The following is a 27,972-nucleotide window of genomic DNA, read 5'->3' as shown; positions in this document are numbered from 1 at the left end:
AACATTTTCTTCACGTTTTATTGTCTATAGTTACATGCATACTTGCGTACAGTTGATTTCATTGTGCAACATGTAGTTGGATGTTGTTGCTGTACAGCTGCTTTTTTACCAAAACTCTTTACAACATTTTCCACACGTCGGGAGCTGCAGACACACAACCCAGCGTTTGTTTACAAACACACACACACAGATCTGTGTTTGTTCATTTTTTATTCTACGTTTCTCACCTCCGTGTGTGTCTACGGCTCCGGCACGACAACACGACCACAGAACAAACACTTCCAGGCTTTAATAAGCCCCGCCTCCTTCCTTTACAAGCCATGTCTTCTTTTTCTAAACCAAGCGCGAGTTTCTTCGCCGAAAGTTTCTAAATATAAACACCAAAAGCCTTAAAAACGCCTCCCTCCGGATAAGATTAGTTGCACTTGTATCACACGAACCGTTAGCTAGCGTGTTTATTTACATCTAATTAACTCCGAAGCCCCGCCTACTCCGGCGTAACAGATTCACGAAACCGACGTTTGTAGAATTAAGACGTCGTATCTACACGAGTCTGAAGAGTTGGTCTGTTGTTGGTTTTGAGAAAATTAAAATGTTATCATTATTTAACATTCTGCGAACATTTTGGTTTGAATTAAACAAATATTCCTGAACTGAAAATTTGAAAGTGAAACCATTTATGTGCAAGTCTAATATCTAAAGGTGGAATTCTTAAGTTTTGTTCAGAACGGCAAATTGTTCGTTAGTTATAAAAATGTATTTTTGCTTTTGCGTAATTGGAATCATACAGAAGTACAGCAAAAAAAAGTTGCGATATCCCGATACCGAAGCGTGTACTCGTACTCAAATCTCCGATACCACAAACACAACCAATCGGATTTGATCTATGTATGCGAGAAGCAATGTCAGCAGTTTTGTAAAAACACTCGTTTATATTCCGACAAGTTACACATCTATTGTGCCAGCGAAATGGTGGTCTGCAGACCACTGATGGTCCTCGATCAGCCCCTAGTGGTCAATTTGACTTTATTAGGCTAATACATTTTTAAAAAATAATATATTTTCAAATTAAAAGTGTTTTTCAAACTGTTAGCGATCGACTCTGGCAGGATGTATTATTATGTATGTAAATAATATATCACTTTGTAATATGGGGGTCTGGGATTTTTTCTTTTATTGGTTCACTGGTCCTTGGTCCGAATAAGTTTGAGAAACACGTGAATCTGAACAAACAAACTGTACGAGTTGGGACATATATGGGGGCGTGTCCTGCATTTGAATTTCAATTTATACAGTGACAAACAACACAAAGTGATAGTTTCCCTACTTTGGACTGTTTAGGAAATAAACATAGTAAATAAATGTATTTCGTTTAAGAATTTTACGAAAAGCGTAAGAATTTAGTGAATTTTTGCGTTAAAAATATTACTGGTTGGAATAGTTATTATGGAAAGCTGTTTGAGCATAAATGTGATATCAGTGATATCAACAAATTTAGACCCAACTAGTAGTACTAGTAGACCTAAATATATATTAGTAGTAAAATCACAAAGCTTTCCTAGTACTACTCGTGATACAAACTTGTCTACTCATACTAGAAAAAAACCTTTATTAATGAAACATTGACAAACCAGTTGAGAAGAACACTGCACAGCGACGGCAAAATCAATTTTGGTTTACTAGTGCGTGAGTAGACTTTACTAGTGAAGCAAAAACTGTCACTAGTAGCACTAGTGTGTCACTATTGAGCATCATTTGTGAATAAGGGGGCGGGGAAAGCAGATTCAGGCTTTCCATTGGCTTTTGAAAGTATTCCAACCAATCAGGGAGCTGGATTTGGTTCTAATCCCTCCTACTTTATCTGCATTAGGTCTACGAGTACTACTAGTGAATCTTTTGGCTTCTCTAGTAATACTAGTAAACCAAAAACATTCTACTTGTACTACTGGGGAAATATTTTAAGTGTACTAGTAGTACTATTAAACAAAAAAGTTTTACTAGTACAGGTTTTTGGTGCAATAGTGCACGAGTAGACCTCATTAGTAAAGCTAAAATATGTCACTAGTAATACTAATAAAGCTCTGTTTTTTTGTTTTTACTAATAATGTATTTTAAGTCTAGAGTCAATTATAAAAGTAATTATTACGTGTAAGCATCTATTTATTTTTTTGACCATTTCATCTATGGCGTTGTTTGTTCAAAAAATTATTTTGGGATGTGAACCATAGATCCTCGTTCTTGTTTTTTTTTTTGTTCTACTAGTAGACAATTTTGTGTCACTAGTACTACTAGTAAAGCTTTCTTTTTCTAACTCGTAATGCACTTTAAGTCTACTAGTAGACGATTTTGCTTTACTAGTAAGGTCTACTCGTGCACTTGTTTGCCAAAAACCATTACTAGGAAAACAGTTTTTTGGTTTACTAGTACCACTAGTACTTAAAATATCTCACTAGTAGTACTAGTAGACTTAACACAGATGAAGTAGGAAGGATTATAACCAAGTCCATCGCTCTAATGAGTTGGAATACTTTCGAAAGCCAAGAATTAGCTTTTCCCGCCCCCTTATTAGCATACGATGCTAACTTGTGACACATTTTGCCTAATTAGTGCTACTAGTATAGCTTTTTGCGTCTAGTAATGCCAAAAAAAGTGGAAGGGAATATAATGAAATACAGCTCACTGATTGGTTGGAATATTTTCGATAGCCAATGGCAAGCCTGAATTAGCCTTTTCCTGCCCCCTTTTTAGCATACAAGGCTCACAAGTAGTACTAGTGACACATTTGGTTTTACTATCAAAGTGTACTCGTAATAGTGAAGCAGAATTGAGTACATGTAATTTGATAACTAGTGGAGTTTAACTATCACATTAATGCTTAGGTTTTTTGTTGGTTATAAGGTAAATGCTTATGTTTATTATTTATACTAAAATGTAAAAAACTGTTTTCTCACAAAAATGACAAGTTTACCAGTAAAAATATTGGGATTTGGAGTTGTTTGAAGGCTAAAGTGTTTTTTTGTTCATAGTTTGAATTTCTAGCGAGCTGATTGGCTCATAACGTGATATATCAAATGACCAGTCGACATCTGTCGACTGGTCATAATGTTACGGCTGATCTTTAAATATAAAAACAACACAATCTACAGCGTAAATGCTTGGCTCAAGAGCACATTGGCAAACTTTGCAAATGCTTCAGACCCATTTGCTGGTTCTCCGTCACCTATTTTATTTTTTATTCGGTTTTTTTTTCCGCGACGTCCACAACCCGAACACAAATCAACTCACAGCAGTACGTTAAACCCCAAAAGAAGAAGAAGAAGAAGAAGAAGCACATCATAAATAAAAACACGACGGTCGCATCAAGGCTATACTGAGCAGATTAAATAGTGTTTGTTACTGTTACACGTAGCGTATGTAGCTATAGTCGGAGAATCCATGCTCGGGCGCCGCCGTGACCTTTGACCCCCGGGCTAGGCGAGCGTGGCAGTTCCAGTGCGTCCGTAGAAGAAGAAGAAGAAGAAGAAGAAGAACGCACGCTGATCGTTATGAGTGAAGCAGACACATGGACCTCGATGCAAAAATGACGGCAGAAGCTGGTGCATGTGAGCATTTTTTCGGCTCATTTCTGTGAGGTGCTGGTGGTGGCGCTCGGTTTCTCAAACCAGCGCGGCCCCGGGTGGGTGGAGTCACAACTGATGCCTGCGCCTATTTTATAACCTCCGCAGACGGCTGCTGTTTATCACCGTCATACAAAGACGGCTGATTGAAAACGGTGCGCACTTGTGGGAGTTTGGCTCGTTTTTGTTAGAGTCTAGTTTTAGTCGACTAAATCTTTTAGAGATATAGTCGACTAAAACATAGACACAATCAGCTTCTTCCTACTGGATCCTGTAACGGCTCATTGCGCCTTCCATGCCACAAAAGTAGTTTTGATTGGATACCGTCCAAAAAATAAACTTAGTTCTGATAGATTTCGTCCCATACAGTATATTATAGACTAGCTAAAGGCCATTTCCTGCTATATACAGACTTGTGGCTGTTTTGATGAATAAGACGGAGTCAGGCTTTAGGGTTGCTGGTCAGATGCGGACACGGTTTATTATGTCGAAGGGTTTTGGGGAACAGACACGCCTCAGTGAATGCCCTGCTGTTCATTGTTCTAAGTGATATGTATGTCGCTGATAGCGGTAGTCATAACATAGTGGAGCCTCCTCAAGGTTTTGGGGAACAGACCAGTCTGAGATTCGGAGGTAAACAAGCTTTGAGCGTGTGTCTCAGTGAATCTGCTGCTGTTCAGTGCTCTCAGGTCTAGGTATGTTGCTTATAGCAGTAGTCATAACATAGCAGAGTCTCCTCAGACAAAATACCTTGGTGAATGCTATCAGTGTAGGATGGTATCTGGCCCGCTTAGGGCAGTCTGGCCAGATTTACATATCACAGACTGTGCAGATTAATGAGGCTCTACAGCCTCCAGGGGGCGCCAACGCTGCAGGCTTCCTTTAAACTACAACAGGGGTGTCAATCTCATTTTAGTTCAGGGGCCAAATATGGAACAGTTTGAGTTTAAGTGGGCCACACATTTTTTGGGGGGGAAAAAGAGCAAATTTGACATTTCCATAAATCCCCCTTTTTTGTTTTATTCCCCATTGAAAGCATCTCTGAGTGTTCAAAAAAGCACTTTACAAATTTAATGTATTATTATTATTATTATTGTTTGCACTTCCACGTATATGTGGAATATATCAGTTTATCAGTCCCTGCAGGATCTTCACCTAAATTTCCCCGATTTTGCTATTTTGGGGAAATTTCATAGAATAATTTGAGAAAAAATCTTTGAGTTTGACATATACGAACTAAAAGATAACTTTTATTGTTGGTTTGGTTTTATTGCTCCTACTTCAACTTTCTAGGGATTTCTTCTTGATTGTAGAGTCCGATAACTTTTTGGAGAAAAAATATTGCGCCTTAATTTTCACAAAATTCCATGGTGCTTTTAAATAAACAACAGCATTAAATAAAAATTACATTAATAAATAAAATAAAATGTATTATTATTAATTAGATTAGTTTTTTTAAGAGTCCTCCTAATTATTTATTGAACTGTCCCAAACAGATTCTGATTACCGATAAGACGAGCCAAACTCCAGCAGAGTGCGATTGTTCCTGTGACAAATGCTAACCCGGAGATGCTTCCGCTTTTCCCTGATTATCCTGACTCATAAACCCTCTTTTCAGATTTTGGCAGATAAAGTTACAATTACACTAAAAATGTCTGTTGTGCTATTCCACGCGTTCGGTGAATGCGCGTTAAATATTGCTGATGATCGCCACTTAAAACACGCGGTACTACTTTCACAGCGGAGTGTTGGTGGTTGGAAATGAGCGGATGAAGGCGGCGGGCTAACGTGTCGGCAGTGACGCACATCTGGTAAAGCGTCGTGATGGATATAAACGTTACAGATAAACATCAAAATTAAACCGCACGACGCGCTCCGTTAAACTTCTGATGCTCTTCAGTCGGACCACTCGTTCTCGTCCAGCTCCGAGTCGTCGTCGGACTCGCTGTACTCCACGGCGATGCGGCGCGACAGGATGGTGGCCACGTCGTTGCCGACGGGCTCGCGTTTCGCCTCCTGCTCCCGTTGCTCCTGCACCTTCCTCAGCTGGATACCTGGAGGACAAGAACAACAACATGCTAAAATGTAGCTCCGCTATCTAGCATTAGCGTTAGCATTAACATTAGCGTTAGCATTAGCATTACTTTCTTCATAAAAAAATTAAAAGGGTAAAACATCACTGTGATGTTTGTTTCCATTTTGAGGGAAATGACTAATACCAGTGCGACTTATATAATAAAAAAATATGTCTTAATAGTCTTAAAAAAACCTCTGCTATACTTTAAAATGCATCTAAATCTATTAAAACACACTGTAAACACATTTAAACTCAATAAAAATGAATTTAAAATAATATATATAATATGCCTTTAAAATACATGTATACCCATTAAAACAGCGTTTTATCGGTATACATGTATTTTATGCGTGTATGCGTTAGCATAAAATTTGAATATTTAGTCAAATGCTTTTGATTTTGTTTTGCTTTACCCTAAACGTTGTGGTGAACGTGTAGATGTGGACTAACCTCTACGGATGGCGGCCAGCAGGTCGGAGCGGGCGTCGCTCATGGGGATCATCCCCAACATGGTGGACTTCCTCGCCACGGGGGGAGCGTCCACGGCTGATTGACCAACGGCAGCGTGGGGAGGGGAGAGGTGGCCCGCTGGGGTTCCGGTGGGAGGAGGGGGAGGAGCCGCGGGAGGTGCGCCGGAGGGCGGGTGAGAGGGGGAGGGCACATAGTTGGCAGGGGGAGGAGGAGGGGAGGGGGAGTAGGGGCGGGACAGAGCAGAGGAGGTTGGTGGGACGGCGGAGGACGAGGGAGGGATGGCGGTGGCATCGAAGGCGGTCTGTGCCGACGGAATGGAAGGGGGAGGTGGGGGAGGGGCAGGGGGGATGTAGTACTCCGGGATGGTGGACGGCTGACCACTGGGGGGGGCGAGACAAGAACCAGTTAAAACCATTTCATCAGACAACTCAGCCAACCAATCACACGTACCCGTGTCCCGCCCTGTAGTCCTTGACCGACTGCTGCCTCGGCCCGTTGACCGTGGGGTCGCCCCCGCCTTGGACGCCGTGTCCGGACGGGGTCCGACCCAGTGAGGCCACATGACGCCCACCTGCCGCCGCCCCCACTGCGTTGGTCGGCTGGTTGGTCGGCCTGAGCACTCGGTCCAAGGACTGGGTCTGCGGCGCCGCGGTGAGATGATCCCTTCCGTGGTGGTCGGCCGGGTGGGCGGCGCCGGGGGCCTGGGTGGAGGGGTGGCTGGGGCTGGCTGGGTACGAGTCGGACGCCATCGACCTTAAATTTACAAGATTAACAACATGTTCTAGAAATGCAACAAAACCGAAACCCATAGGAATAAACAAAAGTCAGTGTTAAAGTCAGCGCCCCCTTCAGGCCTGGAGCCGCAAGTACTAGCTTATTAAATACTTAAAACTACTGCAGACAATAAAGAAAATAATGTTAATAATAATGAAGTGTTTGCAGCAGTGGTCAAAACAAACTTTCCAGCAGCATTTTCAACCTTTCAGATTTTTTTGTGGCGCAAATGATCTTAGATGTATTGATCTATGAATCCTGCACTATGGCCATTTTGTAAATGTCATTCTAACGTACTACTCATACTAAAAAAAGTTTGTATGTAGTATGTTCACATTAAATAGTATGAAAAGATTGAGTATGTGAGAAATACCGGATGTATACTATACTTTAAAGGTTTTCAGAACTTTCAAAGTAAAGGTGGAGAATGAACAGAGATATTTAGCCTCAATGTGATTCAGGTTTTTGTCATTGTAGGGTCCAAATGCATCTTGGGAAACTTGGAAGTATACTTCAGTGATGATTGGGATGATGAACACTCATCATCCCAGTCATACTTATAGTATATAGTAGACAGTATGTACTCGTTGAGTTTGTGTATAGCACGTTAATGGGACATTTACAACAGATAAAAAGCAGTTTAGAAGGTAATTTAGAGGCTTAATTACACTGTTCAACAAATTGTTGCAATAATATTAATAAAAACAGTTTTTTTTCATAAATACTCTAAAGATTTTTAAGTATTAGGTATTTTAAAATCTCTAAATTTCACAGTCTATCAAAGAAATAAATGAGTAACGTTTTTGTTCTTCCAGCTTTGACTCTCAGGACTTTAACAATCTGCCGCTAATGGTGCAGATACCACAGCACATCCTCAGGATTGAAGGCTTGTGCTGAATATTAATCATTACATTTGATTAAAGTCTCCACAAGGGGGCGACAAAAGCTCTTAAATCAATACAAACCCATTGCAGGAGGCAGAGCAGGGATCCTTTATGCAGCTCTGAGGTTCTACATTGAAGCTCCGCCCCCTCATCGTCAGGTGAGCATTCTTACCTGCTGTCGGGGGACAGGGAGCCCTCGGAGGACATGCCGTGGTAAGGGGACGGCGTGAGTCTGGCGTCCGGTCGGAACTCTTTGTCGTACGCCAGAACGTTCCACTCCTGTCGACGGTTCCGGGCCTTACGGACCTTCAAGAACGAACCACGAAGAAGGGACATCACTTTGTTGTTTGTTTGTTACCATTTCAAGTGCGACTTATAGAATAGAAAATATGTTTTAAAAGTCTTAAAAAAAACACAGCAAAAATATTTAAACTCAATAAAATGCACTTATGACAGTTTTAAATCCATAAAAACCAACTTATAACACTTTTAAAACACCTTTACACTTATTAAAACAGCCTTTTAACACCATTACATCAATTAAAACACCTAATAAAATGAACTTAAGAGATATTTAAGGCCATAAAAACAAACTTAAAATGCCTTTATAACCATTATTAAGCATTTTAAACACCTAAACCGTAAACAAGCTTAAACCTATTAAAACACACTTTAAACCTAAGGATATGCACTTAAAAAACCTTTAAATCCATTAAAATAAACTTAAAACAACTTTAAACTATCTAAAATGGATTTAAAACACATTTAAATCCACCTTTAAAGTCATTAATATTCATTTAACACCTAAAACCCAGTAAAACCTGTAGACTATAGACAAGCTTAAACCTGTTAAAACACACTTTTAACCTAATAATATACGCTTAAAACACATTTAAACCTATTAAAACACAGTTAAACTCAATAAAATGCACCTAAAACACTTTTAAATCCATAAAAACAGACTTTTAAACCTAATAATGTGTTTTTAAAACACATGTATACCCGTTATAACACATTTACACTAATTAAAACACCTTTAAACCTTTTAAAATAAACGTAAAACACATTTAAACCTATTGAAATGGACTTAAAACACCTGTAAACCTAATAATATGCACTTAAAACACATTTAAATCCATTAAAACAACTTTCTTCAAATGTTTTATGAAAACACGTCGATAGTAAAACATCACTGACCTTCTTCACCTCTCTTCCTGGATCTTCTACATTTCTCTGCTGCTCCTGGAACACACACAAGGACAGACGGAACACACACAGACACAAACCTCAGTCGTCCGTTATGGTTCCAAACAGAGAACCAGCACTGGAGCCCGTCCCCACACACACACACACACACACGCTTCACAATGGACCACAGACAGAACTCAGTGAGAACACAGGGACCAACCAAACACACGGGGTTAGAGAGGCAGTGAAGAAGCAAGCTAACGCAACACACACACACACACACACACACACACACAAACACACGATAGCGTAGCAGCTACGGCAGAAACTACTGTACACAACAATCATTTATTTGGCGATAAAATCGTGACATTTGGTTCAGTTTCAGCCAAAAAAAAAAAAAAACAAACATCCAAAACAGACGTTGATCTAAAGCCATCTTGGTTACCATGGCAACTGGATATTATTGTATTTTAATACTGATGATATTTCATTGCAGAATCTTTCCAATTCTAAGTCCAGCAACACCATCGAGTGAAGTGCATGTCCCTGTCCAGTCTGCACATGACTAAATATTTATGCTTCATTCAACAAAAAAAAAAAAAAAAAAAAAAAAAGAAAGAAACAGCAATTGAGGACAGAATATCTATGGTGATAAGTCTGTCCATGTCTGTTTACCATAAATTACCATTTTAATCTATACTAGAGAACACCTCCTATAAGTAAAAGCAATCAGCTAACATCTGGCCATACAACTTTACACGTTTTACACCAAAAGTGTCCATTTTGAAGAAAAGCGACAAACATACCAGTACGACTTATAGAATAGAAAATACAGTAAAATGAGGGGCTAAATATGTTTGTGTTCCATTTTATTTGTCGGCCATACATACATTGTTCCTCTAGTTTATGATTTGAATGATTCTATACATCACAAATTAAATCACTCTCCTAAAAATAAAAGGAAAAAAAAAGTGAATTAATTTCAGTTACTACATGTGGTGTGTTCTTTCATTCACTAAAGTATATTTTAAGGTTAAATAAAGTCATGTTGGTTGGGAGACGACCCCGAGCACTCCCCTGTGACTCAGTGCTGCAGATGCTTCAATGCAGAGAGGTCAACAATACGTTAGGTGTATTAAAACACACTGCATACACATTTAAACTCAATAGAATGCACTTAAAACATATTTACACCTATTAAAACAGATCTTTAATATCTTTAAACCAATTAAAACACCTTTAAACCTATTGAAATGCACTTGCAACCCCTTAAAACCTTTTAAAATGGACTTAAGACACCTTTAAACCTATCAAGAATAACTTAAAACACTGTTAAAACCATTAAAATACACTTAAAACACCTTTAAACCTTTTAAAATGCACTTAAGACACCTTTAAATCCATTATTATGCATTTAAAACCCATTTAAAGTTACTGTAGACAAGCTTAAATCAATTAAAACACACTTTAAAACTAATAATACACACATAAAACCAGTTTAAACCCATTAAAGCATGCTTAAAACTAATTCTGATGTACTGTGCTACATTACAGTAGCTACAATGGATAGAAGCTCATCAGAGCCCGCCCCCAGACATGCTCTGATTGGCTGAGTCTTCCAATTGACACTGTCTTCAGAAAAAATCTAAACAAACCTAAGAATCAGCTAATTTAAACATTCATTTGGTCCTCAGTGTCTTTTGGTTAAACGGTTTCAAACCGGTTGCCATGGAAGTTCAAATTGGCTCCATTTCTACATCTTTTTGTCCAAAAGTGAATCAAACGTCACGCATTCCTACGACATGAACAACTGCGTAGTGGTTTAGTGTGTCGGCGTGGTCTGACCTCCTGCTGTGGGCGTGTCTGTCTGTCTTACCTCTGGTTTTTAACTGTGTGTTGTGTGTGTGCGTGAAACAGGAAGGTGCAATGTGTGTGCTGTGCAATGTGTGGAAAGGGGGCGGGGCAGGGTGGGTAACAGGGGGCGGGGTTTTCTTACAGAGATGGACAGGGGGCTCCTGGGTGGGGCCTGTCTGGAGTGGGGCCTGTCGGGGTGGGCCGGACAGCCCTATGGAAACATGGGAGAGAGACAAGCTGGTGCATTAGAGCGAGCAGAGGAAGAGGACGGACAGGAAGGAGGAAGGACGACCTCCTCACACTTCCTCTACGTCCTCCCGGGGGGGTTGGACTCCATGTGGAGGGAGGGAGGGAACAGAAAAATATGAGCACCGGTAAATCCAACACAAATATCAACGTAAAGGTGTACAGCAGCAGCTGCTCAGATCTAATGATCGTGTACCCTCTTAACCTTTTTGTTGGTCTACCTCTACCTATATTTTATTATCATTCTCACGCACGTAGCTCGTAGTCACGTGCGTAGCTCCTCCTACATTTTTTGTCGGATTTTGACCTTGACATCGTCCGAATTTAAACTACTTGATTAGCTTTCTGTATGAAAAAATTGCCACTCAATTATGCAGATTGAACTTCAAAGCCAATCAAAGGATAAGTCTGTTGCCATGGCATCAGACAATTCACTTGTTTGCTAATTTTTCCAACTATTGAATTCCAAGCGTTTTTTAAAGGCGCAAGACCCAGCTTTAAAACGGGAACAAGCTCACAACCTCTATATTTTATTATTTTTCTCACCCACGTTGATCCGCGCATAGCTTCTCTCACATTTTTTTCTGATTTTAACGATAAAGATGTCAGAACGTAGATCAATTGATATCATTACTAAATAATTTAGCTTTCTTTGTGAAAAAAAATCAACTCGTTTGTGCAAATTGAACTTCAAAGCCAACCCGCTCACGTCAAAGGATGCATCTGTCACCATGGCAATGTACAATTCACTTGTTTGACAATTTTGTCAACTATTGAATTTCAACGTTTTTTTAAGGCGCAAGCCCCCACTTTACACCAGGAGCGTGTCCACAAGCTCTATATTTTATTATTTTTCTCATGCATGATGATCTGCGCATAGCTCCTCCCACATTATTTTTTGTCTGATTTTAATGATGAAGGAATCCAAACTTAGACTATTTGATACAATTATTAAATAATTTAGCTTCATGAAAAAATTGCCACTCATTTACGCAAATGAAACTTCAAAGTCAACCTGCACACATCAAAGGTCGTGTCTGTTTCCATGACATCGGACAATTCACTTGTTTGACAAATTTGCTAACTATTGAAAAGAGTGTTTTTTAAAGGCGAGAGCCCCCGATTTATACCGGGTATGTGCTCATGACCTTTATATATATATATACATATACCTCTTTGTAATAATCATCAAAGCCAACCTACTCCCAATCAAAGGACACAATGACATATTTAACTGTTGAATTTGAAATCAAACACTGGAAGAACACTGTGGTTTTTATTGACGTGTTTTGTTTGTAACATTTGGCGATGCTTGCGACGCATTTCAAGCAACAAAAAGTCCAAATTATGGTCGTTGGAGAATATTTTACTTTGAGGATAATAATAACATAATAATATGAATAACAATAATGATGATAATAATAATAACAACAACAATAATAATAATAATATTATTTTCCATTATAATTTGGTCTCTTTATTCCAGTGTGTGCTGTTCCTACTTTAATGTCCTTCATTGATGAAGGACATTAATGTGTATTTATTAGTGATATTTAAAGGCTAACAGCTGCTGCTGTAACACACAGCAGTAACACAACATGGCAGAGCTGGATGATGAACACAGTCATATAAAAATGCTTCAAACAAAAGAACAGCGTAAAAAAAAAAACAACAACCAAAAACTGGTTGGCAGATCCAAGCAGGAGATGACTTTCTGGAACCCTTCTCTCACATTCTCAGTACACACACACACACACACACACACACACACAAAGACACACACACAGAAACACACTGATCACACACCTTCTGCCGACGCTTCTCTTTGCGTTTGTCCTCGGTGGCCTGCAGCATCTTCTCTTTCCACAGGTTGAAGAAGTAGGAGGGGTCAGTGTAGAACTTCAGGGCGTCCTTTTTATCATCCCTGAGGAGAAGGAGAAGGAGGAGGAAGGGTTAGACGGTTAAAGAGACGCTTCCTTCACACGTGTGGTGTGAGCTGCTGACCTGTAGGGGCTGAGGATGTTGAGTGGAGGTGGTTTATCACAGCGGTGATACATCTCCACCACAGGGTTAGGAACAGACGTCCTGGACACCACCTGCTGGTCCTGGATGGTACTGCTCTTAAAAGCCTTCCTCATGTTGATGTCCTGTAGGGACACTGAGGACAGAACACACAGAATGATCATCACAATTACTGACCAATGACTTTCAATCATCTTTAAACAAATAAACTCCACAACTTTATGTTTTCATGTGACGTTCCCAGTTCACACTAATGTACGACTCATACTAAGTCTGATGTCAAATGAGTATGTAGTGCATTCACATTAGATAGTATGAAAAGATTGAGTATGTGAGAAATAACCAGATGTATACTATATGGGGACATTTTTTTAAGTGTGCACATTGGTCATACCAGTCATACTCAACCGCCCCATGATGCATTGTGAGCGGAACCTAAAATGGTCCTGGGATCGGCTTCAAGCTAAAAATCAAACATCCCCTTTTCAAAATAAAAGCATCGCATCTTATCTTCTATTCGCTCCACGAAAGCTTTGGTCCGTTTCCAGACTAACAATTCCTAGTCATTTGATTTATGAAGAGAAATTTTTTTTACAAATGAAATGTTCCTGACAGGTGCAGAAACCTTTACAACTTGGGTCACATATCGCTACATAGTGATATTAGGTTTTCCTCCAATGATGAAAAAAATACACATAATGTATTTTTTTTTAAATGATGATAATAACAATATTTTAATTTTCTATCAAAAAAATAAAGTGATTTTTTGTCAGAAAATCAAAAGCCCTACAGACTCTTTTCACCTTTTCAATCTAAACAAAGAAAAGAAAAAAGACACACACGTCAGTACGAAGAGAGCACAGCTGAGCTATGTGTGTCTGTGTGTGTGTGTGTGTGTGTGAGACCATCTGCTCCTTCCTAGATAGCGATACTGTTGCTGGTGTTAAATCTCCTTTGGAGTGAAGGGATTGACACACGGACACATATGTACGATGTTTTTCCTCCCTGTCTTCCTCTGAGATCCCAGTCTGCCACCCACACACACACCACACTTGAGTGTGTGTGCGTGTGTGTGTGTGCGTACTCACAACGTGTGCATGTGTGTCGGAATGCAAGACGCTTGTTAAGCTGATGCAACAAGCTTCCAGACTAATCTGTCCCTGCTGTCCTATTATACCGGACCTTCTTTATGCCAGCGCGTGTGTGTGTGTGTGCGTGTGTGTGTGCGTGTGTATGTGTGATTCAGGCAGGTGTGGAGATTTAAACCGTAGCTGATTTTCATCCACAACTGAAGAAACACACAATCTCGACACTGATTGAAAGTTATTGACCAAACAATGGCAGATGTTGATATTTTGGTTTCTATGGAAACATCAGAACACGGCCAAAGTCACGGTGATATTATAACAAGGGGGTAGAACAAAAAAACAGAACAACAATGGTTTGAAGTGAATCACTGGCTAAATGTCAGATGAACGTACTATACACCACAAACTAAATGAGTATATACTGTCTACTATATGTATGATTTACAAAAGCATTAAAAAACTGGTGGAAGGCAAGAAGAGATGCTTTTATTTTGAAAAGGGGATGTTTGATTTTTCTCTTGAAGCCAGTCCCAGGACCATTTTACATTCAGTATGACTAGTATGCCCGCTGTGCACACTTAAAAAATGTCCTTATATAGTATACATCCGAGTATTTCTCGCATACTATCTAATGTGAACACACTACAGTACATACTCATTTTGACGTCAGACTTATTATGAGTAGTACGCTAGTATGACATTTACTACATGGACAATATCACAGGTGGTTTAATGTCTATGACACAAACGGACACACAGAATCTCGCACTACGCAATCTGGCCTAATTTCAGCGTGTATTCATGATTGCTAGAGAACCCAGCAATCATTCTGATTCATGACATGTATGGTCAAATATTTGGAGTATAAGATAAAATGACTACAATGAAAGCAAGAAGACAGTCATCAACATTCCCCGTCAGATTGGTTCTCATTATCCTAAATGTCCTAAATCTAAGAACTTAGATGTACACATAAGATAATATGATCACATCAGAATATCAAATTACTAACTAATCTTAAACGGTTTCTAAGAAAAGCTGTCTCCTTTGAATACAGCTCGAACAGAGTAAAAAAAAAAAACGGAACAAGGGCAATAATGCCAGAAAAAATAATTGCGCGGTTCTCATTTTCAAACTCCATCAAGGTATTGATACCTTGAAGCCACACATCAAATTTGGTTATCCTATTTTAAACAGTTTATGAGAAAAACTGTCCACTTTAACTCAGACGGACGGACGGAGCTCAAACCTATATTCACACTTTGTGGCGGGGGATAATAAAAATAACTGTGCTGATGTCAGCTTGTGAAATCAGTTTTTTTCCGTAGTGACGTCGTAGTGGGAACCAGTGGGTGTGTACTGTAGCTGTTCCCACTCAACGTTCTTGAAGCTAAAATACGGCGCTTAGGCGCGCTTCCATCTTGCAATTTTGGAACCAGAGTCTGAGCAGTACGGTCCGGTGGGAGGAGCCCTGGTAACACGCCCCGCCCATCACGACTTGCAGTATGTGATGTATCTTTCCAGCTGGAAATTCTACCAACGGCTTAGAACAGTTTACTCATTTTGACAACTCAAACTAGACAAAAAAACGGAACGGAAAAGTTAAATGACGTCTTGGCTTTCCTTCACAACGTAACTGTCAATCATCATCATATATGACATAAAATCACATTTTTCAACCTCAAATAACTTATTTAAAACAAACTTCACAGAAAAATTAGCACTTGAACACAATGTAGGGTGATAATAACTAATGATCACAGCAGAGTTTAGGTTTGGAAAAAAATTATGTGACGAGTATTTTAACTTTACAGCTTGACCCACATCCCATCTGTTATCATTGAGGAGGTGGAGCTTATGACCTATACTGCAGCCAGTCAGCAGGGGGAGCTCTAAAAATAAAAGCTTCACTCCACCGGGGAGCTTGTCCTGTCATTCTTTTTACAGTCTATGATGGGGACTCGACTTCAGCTTCCTGTTTCTGACACATTCAGAGCTCTGATTGGGCCGTGCCTGGTATCAGTGGATAGGTCTGGTCTGAAAATGTGCCTCTATAGATGGTAGAGTCTGAATTGAGCGGCTGGAAGTGAAATGTACACTTTTTGGGAAAGCCATAAAGTGTGCCTTAGGTTCTCTGTTTTCTAACTTGTTTTAACATGCCACTAGGACGCCATTCCCCTTGAGGGGGGCGTGTCACACACTGATGATTTAAGTGATCTTTGCAAACCCTGAAACTGAAAATCAGAGGCTTTTAGTCTGACTGAAACCAACATGTATCAGAGAATCAACAATAAAAATATGAATAATGTCATTCAGTGATTCACTCTTTTCAGGAAATAATCATCATTATCAGGACAAGAAGAAGAAGAAGAAGAAGAAGAAGAAGAAGAAGAAGAAGAAGAAGAAGAAGAAGAAGAAGAAGAAGAAGAAGAAGAAGAAAGCAGATGAAAGAGAATTAAGGAAGAGAACTGCTGAGATTTTCCTTTTCATTCTCGTCTGTGAGTCTACGCTGCAGAATGACTCGGCAGAATCGCAGAAATGCAAGCATAGAAACGAGATGAAAGAGAGAAAAGAGACGGGGGAGAAGGGGATCAAGGGTGGAGGGAGAGAAAGGCAAACGTCTGACATTAAAGAGTGAGTTTGAGCCTCCACGGCCACCGTACACAGCTACAACCATTAATAACCATCGACCTTCAAAGCCTCGTGATGGAGATAATGACTGAAAAACTGAGCCTTCAAAATAAAAGCTCAGAGTGCCACTGACCTTCCTCCACGGTGGAGTCTAGCTGAGTGACTTTAACAGCCAGCTGATCCACTCTCTCCTGCAGGCTGCTCATCCTCACGTAGAAACTGTTAGCTTCATTAAACAACTCACCAAAGATGTCCTCAGCATGGCGGCCTGTACGCGCACACACACACACACACACACACACACAAACATCAATGTGTGGCCGACAAAACTAATCCTCCCAAAAAATGCCATTCAAGAAGTTAAGAGGAATATGAAACTACAATAAAAAACACCAAAACGACCCGAAAGTAGACAAAAGGAGCAAAAAAAAAAGAAATACAAAACACAATGCGACAAAAACACACAAAAGGACAACTCACGTCGAAAAAATTACAACAAAAACACACATAATGACTTGAAAAAAGGCTCATAACAACCACAATAACAATAAAACCACACACACACAGTGACTTGAAAAATGACACATGGCAGAAAAATACATAAAACTGCATAAAATACAGCAAAAAGCACGCAAAACGACACAAAAATACACAAAAGGACAAAAACACACAAAATAACAACAAAAACACAAAATAACAATGAAAACACATAAAATAACAATAAAAACACATGAAATATCAATAAAAACACACAAAGAAACTGGCAAATAAACAAAAACAACTGTGATACAACTGTAATACATAATGACTTGGAAATAAAGACAGATAACAGAAAAATACACTAAACAAAAGCACACAAATAAACTGGAAAATACACAAAATAGCACGACTTGAAAAAGACATAAAAATACTAAAACACACAGAAAATCACTGGAAAATGCACAAAGGGACAAATAGAACACAAAAATGACAACAAAAGCACACATGATTGACTTGAAAACGACACATAACAAAGAAAAACACAAAACTAGAAGAACCAAATAACAAGAGGGCGGGGTTTAAAGAAGGTTCTCGTGTAGAACGTAGTGACTCACTGAGGCCTCCCAGCTGTTTGATGATGGCTGCTAACGTGCTGTTGGTCACACATTCTAACTCACTGGTCACTCCATCAGGCAGAGCTCCACGGCACAGGTGCCTGGGCTCAATGTTCCTCTTCACCAGCGGCATCGTCCACTAACCCTGAGAACACAACTGTCATTATTATTTAGATTTCATTTCTTTAAAAATGACTTATTTACTGATTTCAATTCATTTAAACAAAATCAGACAGAAACAGTTCATAATATCACACAGAAGTTAGCTTCACATGCATGTTTTGGGACAATATCTATTAATGCTAAGCTAATGCTAATCTAATTATAATTTAATGCTAAGTTAATACCAGGCTAATGCTAGCTAATGCTAAGTTAATGCTAATATAGCTACTTATCCATCCATCCATCCATCCATCCATCCATTTCAAGAAAAATGCTAGGATAATGCTAGGCTAATGTTAAGCTAATGTCATAATAATTCTAAGAGAATGCTAATGTTAATGTTAGGCTAATGCTAGGCTAATGCTGATGCTAAGTTAATCCCAAGTTAATGTAAAGCTAATGCTAGGTTAATGCTAAGTTAATGTTAGGCTAATGCTAAGTTAATGCTAGCTAATGATAATTAAGATATCCATCCATCATCCATTTCTAGAATAATTATAGGCTAATGCTGGGCTAATTCTAAGCTAATATTATGATAATTCTAGGTTAATGCAAAAGTTAATGTTGGGCTAATGCTAGGATTATGCTGGTGCTAAGTTAATGCTGATGCTAAGTTAATGTTAAACTAATGCTAGGTTAATGCTAAGTTAATGCTAAGCTATCCATCCATCCACCCATTCCATTTCTAGAAAAATGCTAAGCTAATGGTAATGTTAAAGTAATGCTAAGCTAATGTTACAAAATTATAAGTTAATGCTAATGTTAGGCTAATGCTAGGCTAATACTGATGCTAAGTTAGTGTGAAGCTAATATTAAGTTAATGGTAGTTTAATGCTAAGCTCATGTTAGGCTAATGCTAGCTAATGCTAGGTAAATGTTAATGCTAGGTTAATGCTAATGTTAAGCTAATGCTAATGCTAGCTAATGCAAGGCAATAATTTTATTTTCTTCAGGAAATGCAAATCTTCCAGTTCTTTTCATTCTTTAAATGACTTATTTATTGTTTTCAAATGAACAAAGTCAGACAGAAACAGTTCATAATATCACACAGAAGTTAGCTTCATATGCATGTTTTGGGGCAAATATAACGTTTCCATGATATTTTTTCAAATTAGTTTTATATCATTGTTGTATAATTCTGTACACATTGTGAATGCTAACGTTTATGTTTAAATGTGTATTAGTTACTGGTTTAGCTCAGAGCTGCACTTTCTGTCACGGTTTGAAGGGAATTCTCTGCTGTATGTGGGACACACTCGTTATTTCTGGGCCGCGGCTTTTGTTTGACTGTGTGTGTGTGTGTGTGTGTGTGTGTGTGTGTCACATGTTTTTTTTCTCTCCTCCGTCTGTGCACAACAAGAAAAAAAGAAGAGAAAAACGCTGCAGAAGGAGAAGCCAACAAATAAAACAACTCTGGATTTATATGTTTCAATAAATCTAAGCCTTTAAATATAATTAAAGCTTGAAGCTTTTTGACATCCTCGTAGCCAAACGTACTCCATTGTACAAATATATTTCCATTTCTAAAGTTTAGCTGTTCATAATAAAACTAAATTAGATTTTTAATAATAAATCGTATTATTTAGGGGAATATGGTCCAATATAACATCAATAAGTGATCAGATTGAAGGGGAAATATTCATAAATAATATAAGCTTTATTTCAACCAGAAATGTATACTGTACATTTATATCAGAATTGTGTTTGGCAGAGTTTTTGCAATCAAGAATAAAGTAAAAACACTTTTATGTATCCGTCTACAGCAATGGTTCTCAATCTTGGGTTTCCGAGACACTGGGAGGGGGTCGCCAAGATGCTTTCAAGAAATTAAGAATATATAAATATTTTTTTTTAAACAATTTTAGCCCATTTTTGCTTATTTTTACCCATTTTCTGCAACTACACCAAACTTGTCACATTTTAACCTACTTTCATCACTTTTTCTTGCCATATTTTTGCTACTTTTAATGTATTTTTGCTACATTAATCCCATTTCTGCATCTTCTGCCTCAAATTTCAAAGCCCTTTCGGCACATTTTTTCCACTTTCAAGACATTTTTGGCACTTTTAAACCCTTTCCACTACTTTTCCACCTAATTTCACATATGTTGACCCATTATTGCCCATTTTGAGAAAAACCACAGAATTTGATTAAAAGTTGCAAATTACAGCAGCCAAAAACCAACAGAAAAAAATGTGACGTTAGGTGGAAATGTGGTGGAAAGGGTTTAAAAGTGCCAAAAATGTCTTGAAAGTGGAAAAAAACGTGTAGAAAATGCATTAGTACGTGATGAAAAAGTTTCAGAAATGGAAGTACTGTAATGTAACAAAAATGCATTAAAAGGAGCAAAAATATGATGAAAGTGATGAAAATAGGTTAAAATATGGAAAGTTTGGTGTAGCTGCAGAATAAAGGTAAAAATAAGCAAAAATGGGCTCAAATTGTTCAAAAAAATAATCTTTAGTTTCTTGAAGGCATCTGGCGATCGCTTCCACCGCAAGGTTGCGAACCCCTGGTCTACTGGACTCCACATCCCACAATGCAATGCACCAAACATTTCCAACAATGTCAATAAGAGCGTGTTTACAGTGGAGATAAAAACAAACGTTCCGAGCAGCGATTTCAACCTTTTACGTCTTTTCTTCAAACAAAAAATGTCTAAATGTCTTTATCTGATAAATATTGATCGTCTCCAGCAGCTTTAATCAAACGCGGGGCAACGTGTGAGCATTATTAGTCTCTCTGTCGCCCTCTGAAGGACGCTCACGGTAATGCAGACTGCTGATTCAGCTTTTTTTCTAAACATTTTGATGTCTTTTTCTCGTACAGTGACAAATAAAATGATTCTGATTCTGTTCCAGCTTTGATGTGTGAGGCTGCTGTAAATAATCCAACGCTCCAACGTGTCTTTAATAAAACATCAAACTCTCCTGTTTTTATCGTTCGTGCTCCTTCGTCTGGCTTCGCATCGCACCGCATCATCAATAAGTCATGGAGGGTGAATATCCCTGTATGCACAGACAGGGCTTCCCCATCCCTGAGGGTGTTTACACTGTGTGTGTGTGTGTGTGTGTGTGAGGTCAGTTCACACACACACAAACACAAACGAACAGGATTACATTCAGGTCAGCAGCAGCACAGTGAGACGTGGAGGTAGAGAGGTTTAAAACCCACAGACAGATGAAGACGACAGAGGAGGAGGAGGAGGAGGAGGGAAAAGAAGTGTGCCATCGAGCCGTGGGAACGTCGCCATGGCAACGGGCCTAGTAAGCAGGAACACGCCGTGAAACACAAAAGAGAGAAACCGATGGCGGACGTTCTGTCCTCAGTGTTTATGACGTGTTGGAAGGAGAAAAGGTGAAGACATTGTGACGCTGGAAGAATGTCATGAATTCTACACATTTTTTAACCAACTGATCATTGACAGTTATGGACAGTAATATTGGAACTCCTGGACATTTTCCAGAAAATAAACCATTTCTCCCAGAAATAGTTGTAATTAGCAATGTTTCTGGTATACACGTGTTTATTTCCTTTATGTGTATTAAAAAAAAAAAAAAAAAAAACACAAAATAAAAGCTAGAATTTACATAATTTTACAATTTTTTTTATTTTTTTTAACAATTGACATTTTGCAAAAGCCCCGCCCTCCTTATTTACTCTTGGGATGTTCGTCATGTTCCTGAGTTGGTCTCGTCTGTAATGGCTAGTGCTACTACTACTACCTTTTTTCATCTAAATATGGGGCACCTTCAATGTTCTCCCATGTTATTTGTTACTGTTTTTCCATGTTCTCTTTAGACGAGATGATACTGAAATTTATGTCACGCACTTTGTGGTTTTTAACAGTGAAAAGCGCTCTATAAATAAAAATTACTTACTAGTGTGTGTTAGTGACTCTTTTTGGAGCAAAGCCTGCACAATATCCTCCAGATCCAGGAAAATATGTTTACAATATGCTATAGAGGGATATATTCAACATATTAAAATAAATAACAAAGGGGACATTACAACTATAACATCCCGCACCAGTCATGCTCCTGCACTGCTGGGTAGGGCTGTACGATTTTGGAAAACCTAATATCGCAATGTACCGATATGTGACGGAAACTGGTAAAAGATCCTGCTTTTATATCGGGAAAATACACATTACATATATATATATATATATATATATATATATTTTTTTTTTTTTTTTTATCCAAGATTTAAAAGTGTTATTTATGGGTTTGTGTGTGTATCATGATGACATCAGCATGTTTAACTGAAACGGTGAGGAAAGCATCGGTTACTGATATTACTGCACCGTCTGTTCACACACGCGCACACACACACACACACACACACGCGCACACACACACGCGCACGCACGCACGCGCACACATCTCCTCAGTCCAGGCTGGGAACCAGCACAGTTTCTCTCCCACAACGAGAGACGACCAACACAATGATGTCATCATCAGATCATATCAAAGACTGACGGGGAGCAGCTTGCTTTCAAATTTAATGTTATTAATAATATTTTATGATATTTTTAGTGTATTATATTTGTATATTACACACACAAAATTACCCCAAAATACATAAAATAAACTACACAAAATAACTGCAAAAAGACTCTAAAAACACTCGAGATGATCACGAAAGACAAAATGATTCTGAAAACACAAAACGACAACAAAAAAACAGAATGACAAAAAAACATGACAAAATCACTTCTATAACACACAACATGACTCAGAAAACACACACACACATCACAAAAACAGTTCAAAGTCACAGAAACAGAATAGAGGAACGGGAAGAAAACATAGACATAAAAATGTGATTAAAATTTAGGATTGTGTGTGAATAAAATGTTTGAAATTGTTCCAGATTTTAAACCTAAAATAAAGTTTTTTTTTTCATTGTGTATGAGGTCAGGCACTGACGTTGGACAACAAGCCCCAGTGAGACGCCTGCAGTGTCCTGATGGAAACCAGTATCTAGTGTAAAGTTGACCCAGACCAGTGCCCCCAGTGCGCCCATTATTCCCAGTGCTCAGTAAACAGGTCAGAGAATGAAGGAATGAATGGAAGTGATGCGGCTGCAGCTTCTGAACCAAACAATCCAAAATGCCGACCTCAGCGCCATCGCAACTAGTCAAGCGGGAGCGAGCGACGATCATGTGACCTGACATGGTGGGACCAACCAGTTACTGCTCCCAGTTCACACTGGGAAAGAACCTAAAACACTGTCAGTGATAGAAAAACCTCAACGCATCATCAAAAAAATTAAATCCATTATTAGAATAAAACAAATAATAAGAACTGCATTAAATCAATAAATACAGAATAAAAACTGGCCAGTGTTTATAGGTGAATAAAAAAAAATATCCCAAATAAAGGAAAAATAAATAAAACAAATAAATACATAATTAAAATAAAAACTGCATAAAATAAATACATACATTAACACTGTCCAGAATTAATAAATACAAAGTGAAAAAAATTATCCAAAATAAATAAATAATAAATAGTTAAATACATGAACAAAACTCTCTACATAAAATAAATAAGTAAATAAAAACTGTCCAGAATTAAAAAAGTAACAATAAAAATTACACAAAAATAAATGAGTAATAAATATGTAAATAAATGAATAAATAAAACCTAAAATAAATAAACCAAACGAAAACAAATCAAAAATAAATAAAACTAATAAATATATAAATAAGTAAATAAGACTAAAAATAAATAAACAAAACTTTTTATAACAAAGAAATAGATAATAAATCTTTCAAAGATAAATAATTAAGTAAATAAATAAATTATTCTATGATATAATAAATAATTACAAAAAAAGTACATAAATAAAATTGTCTACAGCAACGGTTTAATTATAAATAATACTAATAATAATAATAATAATAAAATCAAAAATTAGATGAATAAATATGTAAATAAATGGTCCAAAAAATCAAATATTTAAAACTGTTTAAAATAAATAGATAGAGAAATAAATATGTAAATAATAATAAGAAAATGTCTAAAAATAAATGAATATTAGAAGATTAATAAACAGTGATGACGTTATCTGAATAAGAAGAAGAAGAAGGAGAAGAAGAAGAAGAAGGAAAAGAAGAAGAAGAAGGAAAAAGGAGAAGAAGAAGGAAAAGAAGAAGAAGAAGAAAGAAGAAAGACGGAAGGAAAAGGAGAGAGGGAAGAAGGAAGGCGAATGAAAAGAATAATAAGAAGAAGAATCAGAAAGGAAGACAGAATAGAAGAAGAAGAAGAAGAAGAAGAAGAAGAAGAAGAAGAAGAAGAAGAAGAAGAAGAAGAAGCAGGAGGAGGAGAAGAAGAAGAAGAAGAAGAAGAAGAAGAAGAAGAAGAAGAAGAAGAAGAAGAAGAAGAAGAAGAAGAAGAAGAAGAAGGACGTTTATTCAGACTCAGAACGTCTTCACTCTGACACCTGGAAATGTTTAAACTGATCCCGCTGGGATTCACTGAGGAAACAGGAAATAGAAACGCATCTGGAAAACACATCGTACGACTTCTGATACTTATATGTTTTATAAAGTTTAAAAACTCACTAAAGTAAAAGAGAAATTCTGCTTTTTATCAGTAAAATACAGAGAAAAGTAAAGACTGGCCTTGTAGTCATAGACCCACAGGAGACAGTTATAGACATGCTAACTTAGCTTAGCCTAGCCTACACTATCTCACAACAACAACAACAAAGGAGCCTCTATTTATCTGTGTCAAGTGTGTGAGGGCAAAATCCTCAGCAGAGACGCCCAGAGAGAGGAAAACACTCTGCATACGCCACTGATGTCTGGTCAGTTCTGGTCAGACTGCCCTAAACAGGCCAGATACCATTGCACACTGATAGCATTCACCAAGGTCTCTGCCTGAGGAGGCTCTGCTATGTTATGACTACCGCTATCAGCAACATACATAAGACTGAGTGTAGCAGCAGATTCACTGATTTATTTCCAAATCCCAGACCAGCCTGTTCCACCAAAACCCATTGACATACTGTAATAAACCCTGTGTCAGCATCTGACCAGCAACCCTAAAGCTTGACTCATCAAAACCACCACAACAGCCCCATAAACCAGCACAAGATCGTATGAGATTTAATGTCACTCGCTACACTTGATAAAGCTAGCACTATTTACATATATATAATATACTACAGCAATGTTTTTCAACCTTGGGGTTGGGACCCCCATATGGTCAGGGTTCTCGCAAGCGCTGTTGAGCGTAGAGCGAGGGTGAGATTGGCAGATTTTCTGTAGTTTTTTGTAGTGAAATGACGCTAACACCAAAGATGCTAACATTTCAACGCCGTGGAGAACAGACCTTTGATTAAAGCGTAAAGATGGACATGAGAGAAATAGTTGGAAGAAGCCTTTGGCAACCACGGTTACCATGGTAACAGCACACAGCAGACATTTGTGGATCAACAGGAACGAAGAGGACGCGTATATACGGCCTTGGCTCTTTCTCTCTCTCTGTGTGTGTGTGTGTGTGTGTGTGTGTGTGTTTCTGCTCATTTAACACTGGGCCTCCTTAATGGATGATTGGTTTACGTAACACTTCAGATTGTGATGAATACCACTTTGTGTTGCACGCACACACGTACACACACTCTAGTGGTATTATCTAATCTGTTCGCACACACACACACACACACACACACACACGCACACACACACACAGAGGATTTAGTGATGATCTGATCATCTCTGAGTTTTAATTTTGTTTGAAAAACCATGATTAATACGGTTAATTATTCATAATATTTCAATTCACTTTTAATTTAATTAATTTTTATTTTTTTATATTCATTTTTAATTATTTCGAGATCACATATCAAAATATTTGACAGTGAAAAATAACATGAAAATGTGTGACAATGGGAATGTTTGGTTCCACAGCCCTCATGTTGAAAACCACAATTTTTAAAATAAAAATACAATTAAAAAAACTATTAAAAGTAATTTTTTCATGTTGATACTGTTTTTTAACTATATATTAAAAAAAAAATATTTAGTTGAATATTAAAATGGCAATAAAATATGAAAATAATGTTTTGAAGATAATTACTATTTTCAGTTAGTTTTGTTTTTTGGTTTGTTTTAAACAAGCTTTTAACTTCTAATTGTTGTGAATTTTCTGTATTTGTATTTGATTGTTGTTAGTTTAATTTTTGACTTGTGTGTATTTGTTTTAACAATTGCAAAATGTCTGAGTTTTTTAAATGTGCTTGCAAATAAAATGTATTATTATTATTATTATTATTATTATTATTATTATTATAATTAATAAAAAGTCGTTTTAAAAAAACTAATTAACTAAAAAAAATGATGGATCATTATCTTAATACAATTATAAAAGTAACATTTATTTTTTTTTTAAATACAATCTTAAAAATAATATATTTTAGGACCAAATACAGACACGTCTGCAGCCCATGAGATTAAAAAAAAACTATTTTAAAAGTAATATTTTAATCCTGATTTTTTTTTATATTAAAATGGAAAGTTAAGTGTTTGTGACCTGTTGTAATAAATATCTGTGAAAAATATTTTGTGAGCAAAACAAAATTATTTAAGTTTATATATATATATATATATATATATGTTTTTTTTGTTTTTTTAAAGATGGATTGTCTTAATAAAATTTGAAAAATTACATTTATTTTATTTTGAAAAATTACATCTTAAATATGATATATTGTAAAACAACAATAAAAAAACTACGATAAATGATCATGTTTAGTAAAATATCAATATGCCAAATACATATTTGTTACCCAACTAATTGTAACCATTCATTTTGTTAATAATAAAAAATAAAAATAAAATAATAATAATAATAATAATAATAATAATAATAATAATAATAACAATAATAACAACAATAACAATAATAATAATAATCACATTCTTAAGAAGGCTAGGTTTGTTACCCACTATAATAAATATATAAAATAAAACATTGCTACAAATTTTTATTTAAAATATTATTCCAATAATATATATGTATTTTAAAGCCACATTTTTTCTAATATATAATAATATGCAGTAATTTGAACTAATATTTTTGCTGTTTTAGAAAATAAATATAATGTAAAACACATATTGTGTATATATATATATATATATATATATTGTGAAGTAAAATGATGTAGAAAATTAAATAAAATTGTAGTTATTGAATCCTGAAGCTAAAGATGACGCAGGTCCGCGGCCCTCAGGTTGAAAACCTGGCATTTGAAAGGCTGACGGTGGTTTTAATGGAGGTGTGTAATAAGCGGCCCGCTGCTCACACACCTTCACACAGAATAACGGAGAACGTTCCAGTGTGTGACCATCAGGGGAACCACCATGTCGCTCAGGTAACGAACATCTCCATGACAACAGCTCACACTGACCCACCTGTGCCCGTCCTCCTCCCGGTGCTTCACACGGTCACTGCCCGGTCACTGCCCGGCCCTGCTCCGCATCTCACCGCGTCCAGGAGACGGAGGGAGGCAGGGAGGGAGGGAGGGAGGGATGGATGGATGGATGGAGGCTCCCGGAGAAGGACGATAGACGGAGGAATAGGACAGAAGATGGAGGAAAATGGAGGAGAAGAAGAACCGTGAAAGAGGGATTCCTGCGTCCTCGCGCTGCTGCGTGGATCAGATTGATGTCGTTTCCAAGGCAGCGTCCATCGAACCAGACCAGCGGAAAGCTGCGCGCTGTCGCAAAACACCCCACTACCGGTCGGATTTCAAAATAAAACGTAGTAGCGACAACTCATTTACAAAAACTCAGATAGTACATTAAATTCACATTTTGCCTCCTTTTTTTTTGAACAATATTTATTTTA

General features: G+C 37.6%; 1 protein-coding gene across 3 annotated transcripts; it reads right to left on the bottom strand.

Moving 5' to 3' along the window:
* Window positions 1-27,834, bottom strand: LOC114480528 (wiskott-Aldrich syndrome protein family member 3). 3 transcript variants are annotated; one of them, XM_028474754.1, is made up of 11 exons: window positions 27,534-27,834; window positions 17,950-18,105; window positions 16,989-17,123; window positions 13,119-13,272; window positions 12,921-13,038; window positions 11,011-11,079; window positions 9,021-9,065; window positions 7,996-8,129; window positions 6,616-6,918; window positions 6,145-6,545; window positions 1-5,671 (listed from the first exon to the last, which is right to left on the bottom strand). In XM_028474754.1, exons 2-11 carry the CDS (start codon window positions 18,080-18,082, stop codon window positions 5,514-5,516), a joined length of 1,650 nt encoding a protein of 549 aa, XP_028330555.1. In that variant the 5' UTR covers window positions 18,083-18,105; window positions 27,534-27,834; the 3' UTR covers window positions 1-5,513. The 3 variants fall into 3 exon arrangements, with proteins under 3 accessions (XP_028330555.1, XP_028330554.1, XP_028330556.1); XM_028474753.1 differs by having other exon boundaries at window positions 17,950-18,094; window positions 27,537-27,834; XM_028474755.1 differs by lacking the exon at window positions 11,011-11,079 and having other exon boundaries at window positions 17,950-18,094; window positions 27,537-27,834.
* Window positions 27,835-27,972: the final 138 nt, after the last annotated feature.

This window comes from Gouania willdenowi, chromosome 18 (assembly GCF_900634775.1).
Source record: "Gouania willdenowi chromosome 18, fGouWil2.1, whole genome shotgun sequence".
NCBI lineage: Eukaryota > Metazoa > Chordata > Actinopteri > Blenniiformes > Gobiesocidae > Gouania > Gouania willdenowi.
The sequence above is the reverse complement of the archived record's forward strand: the minus strand, read 5'-3'. Positions and strand labels throughout refer to the sequence as shown.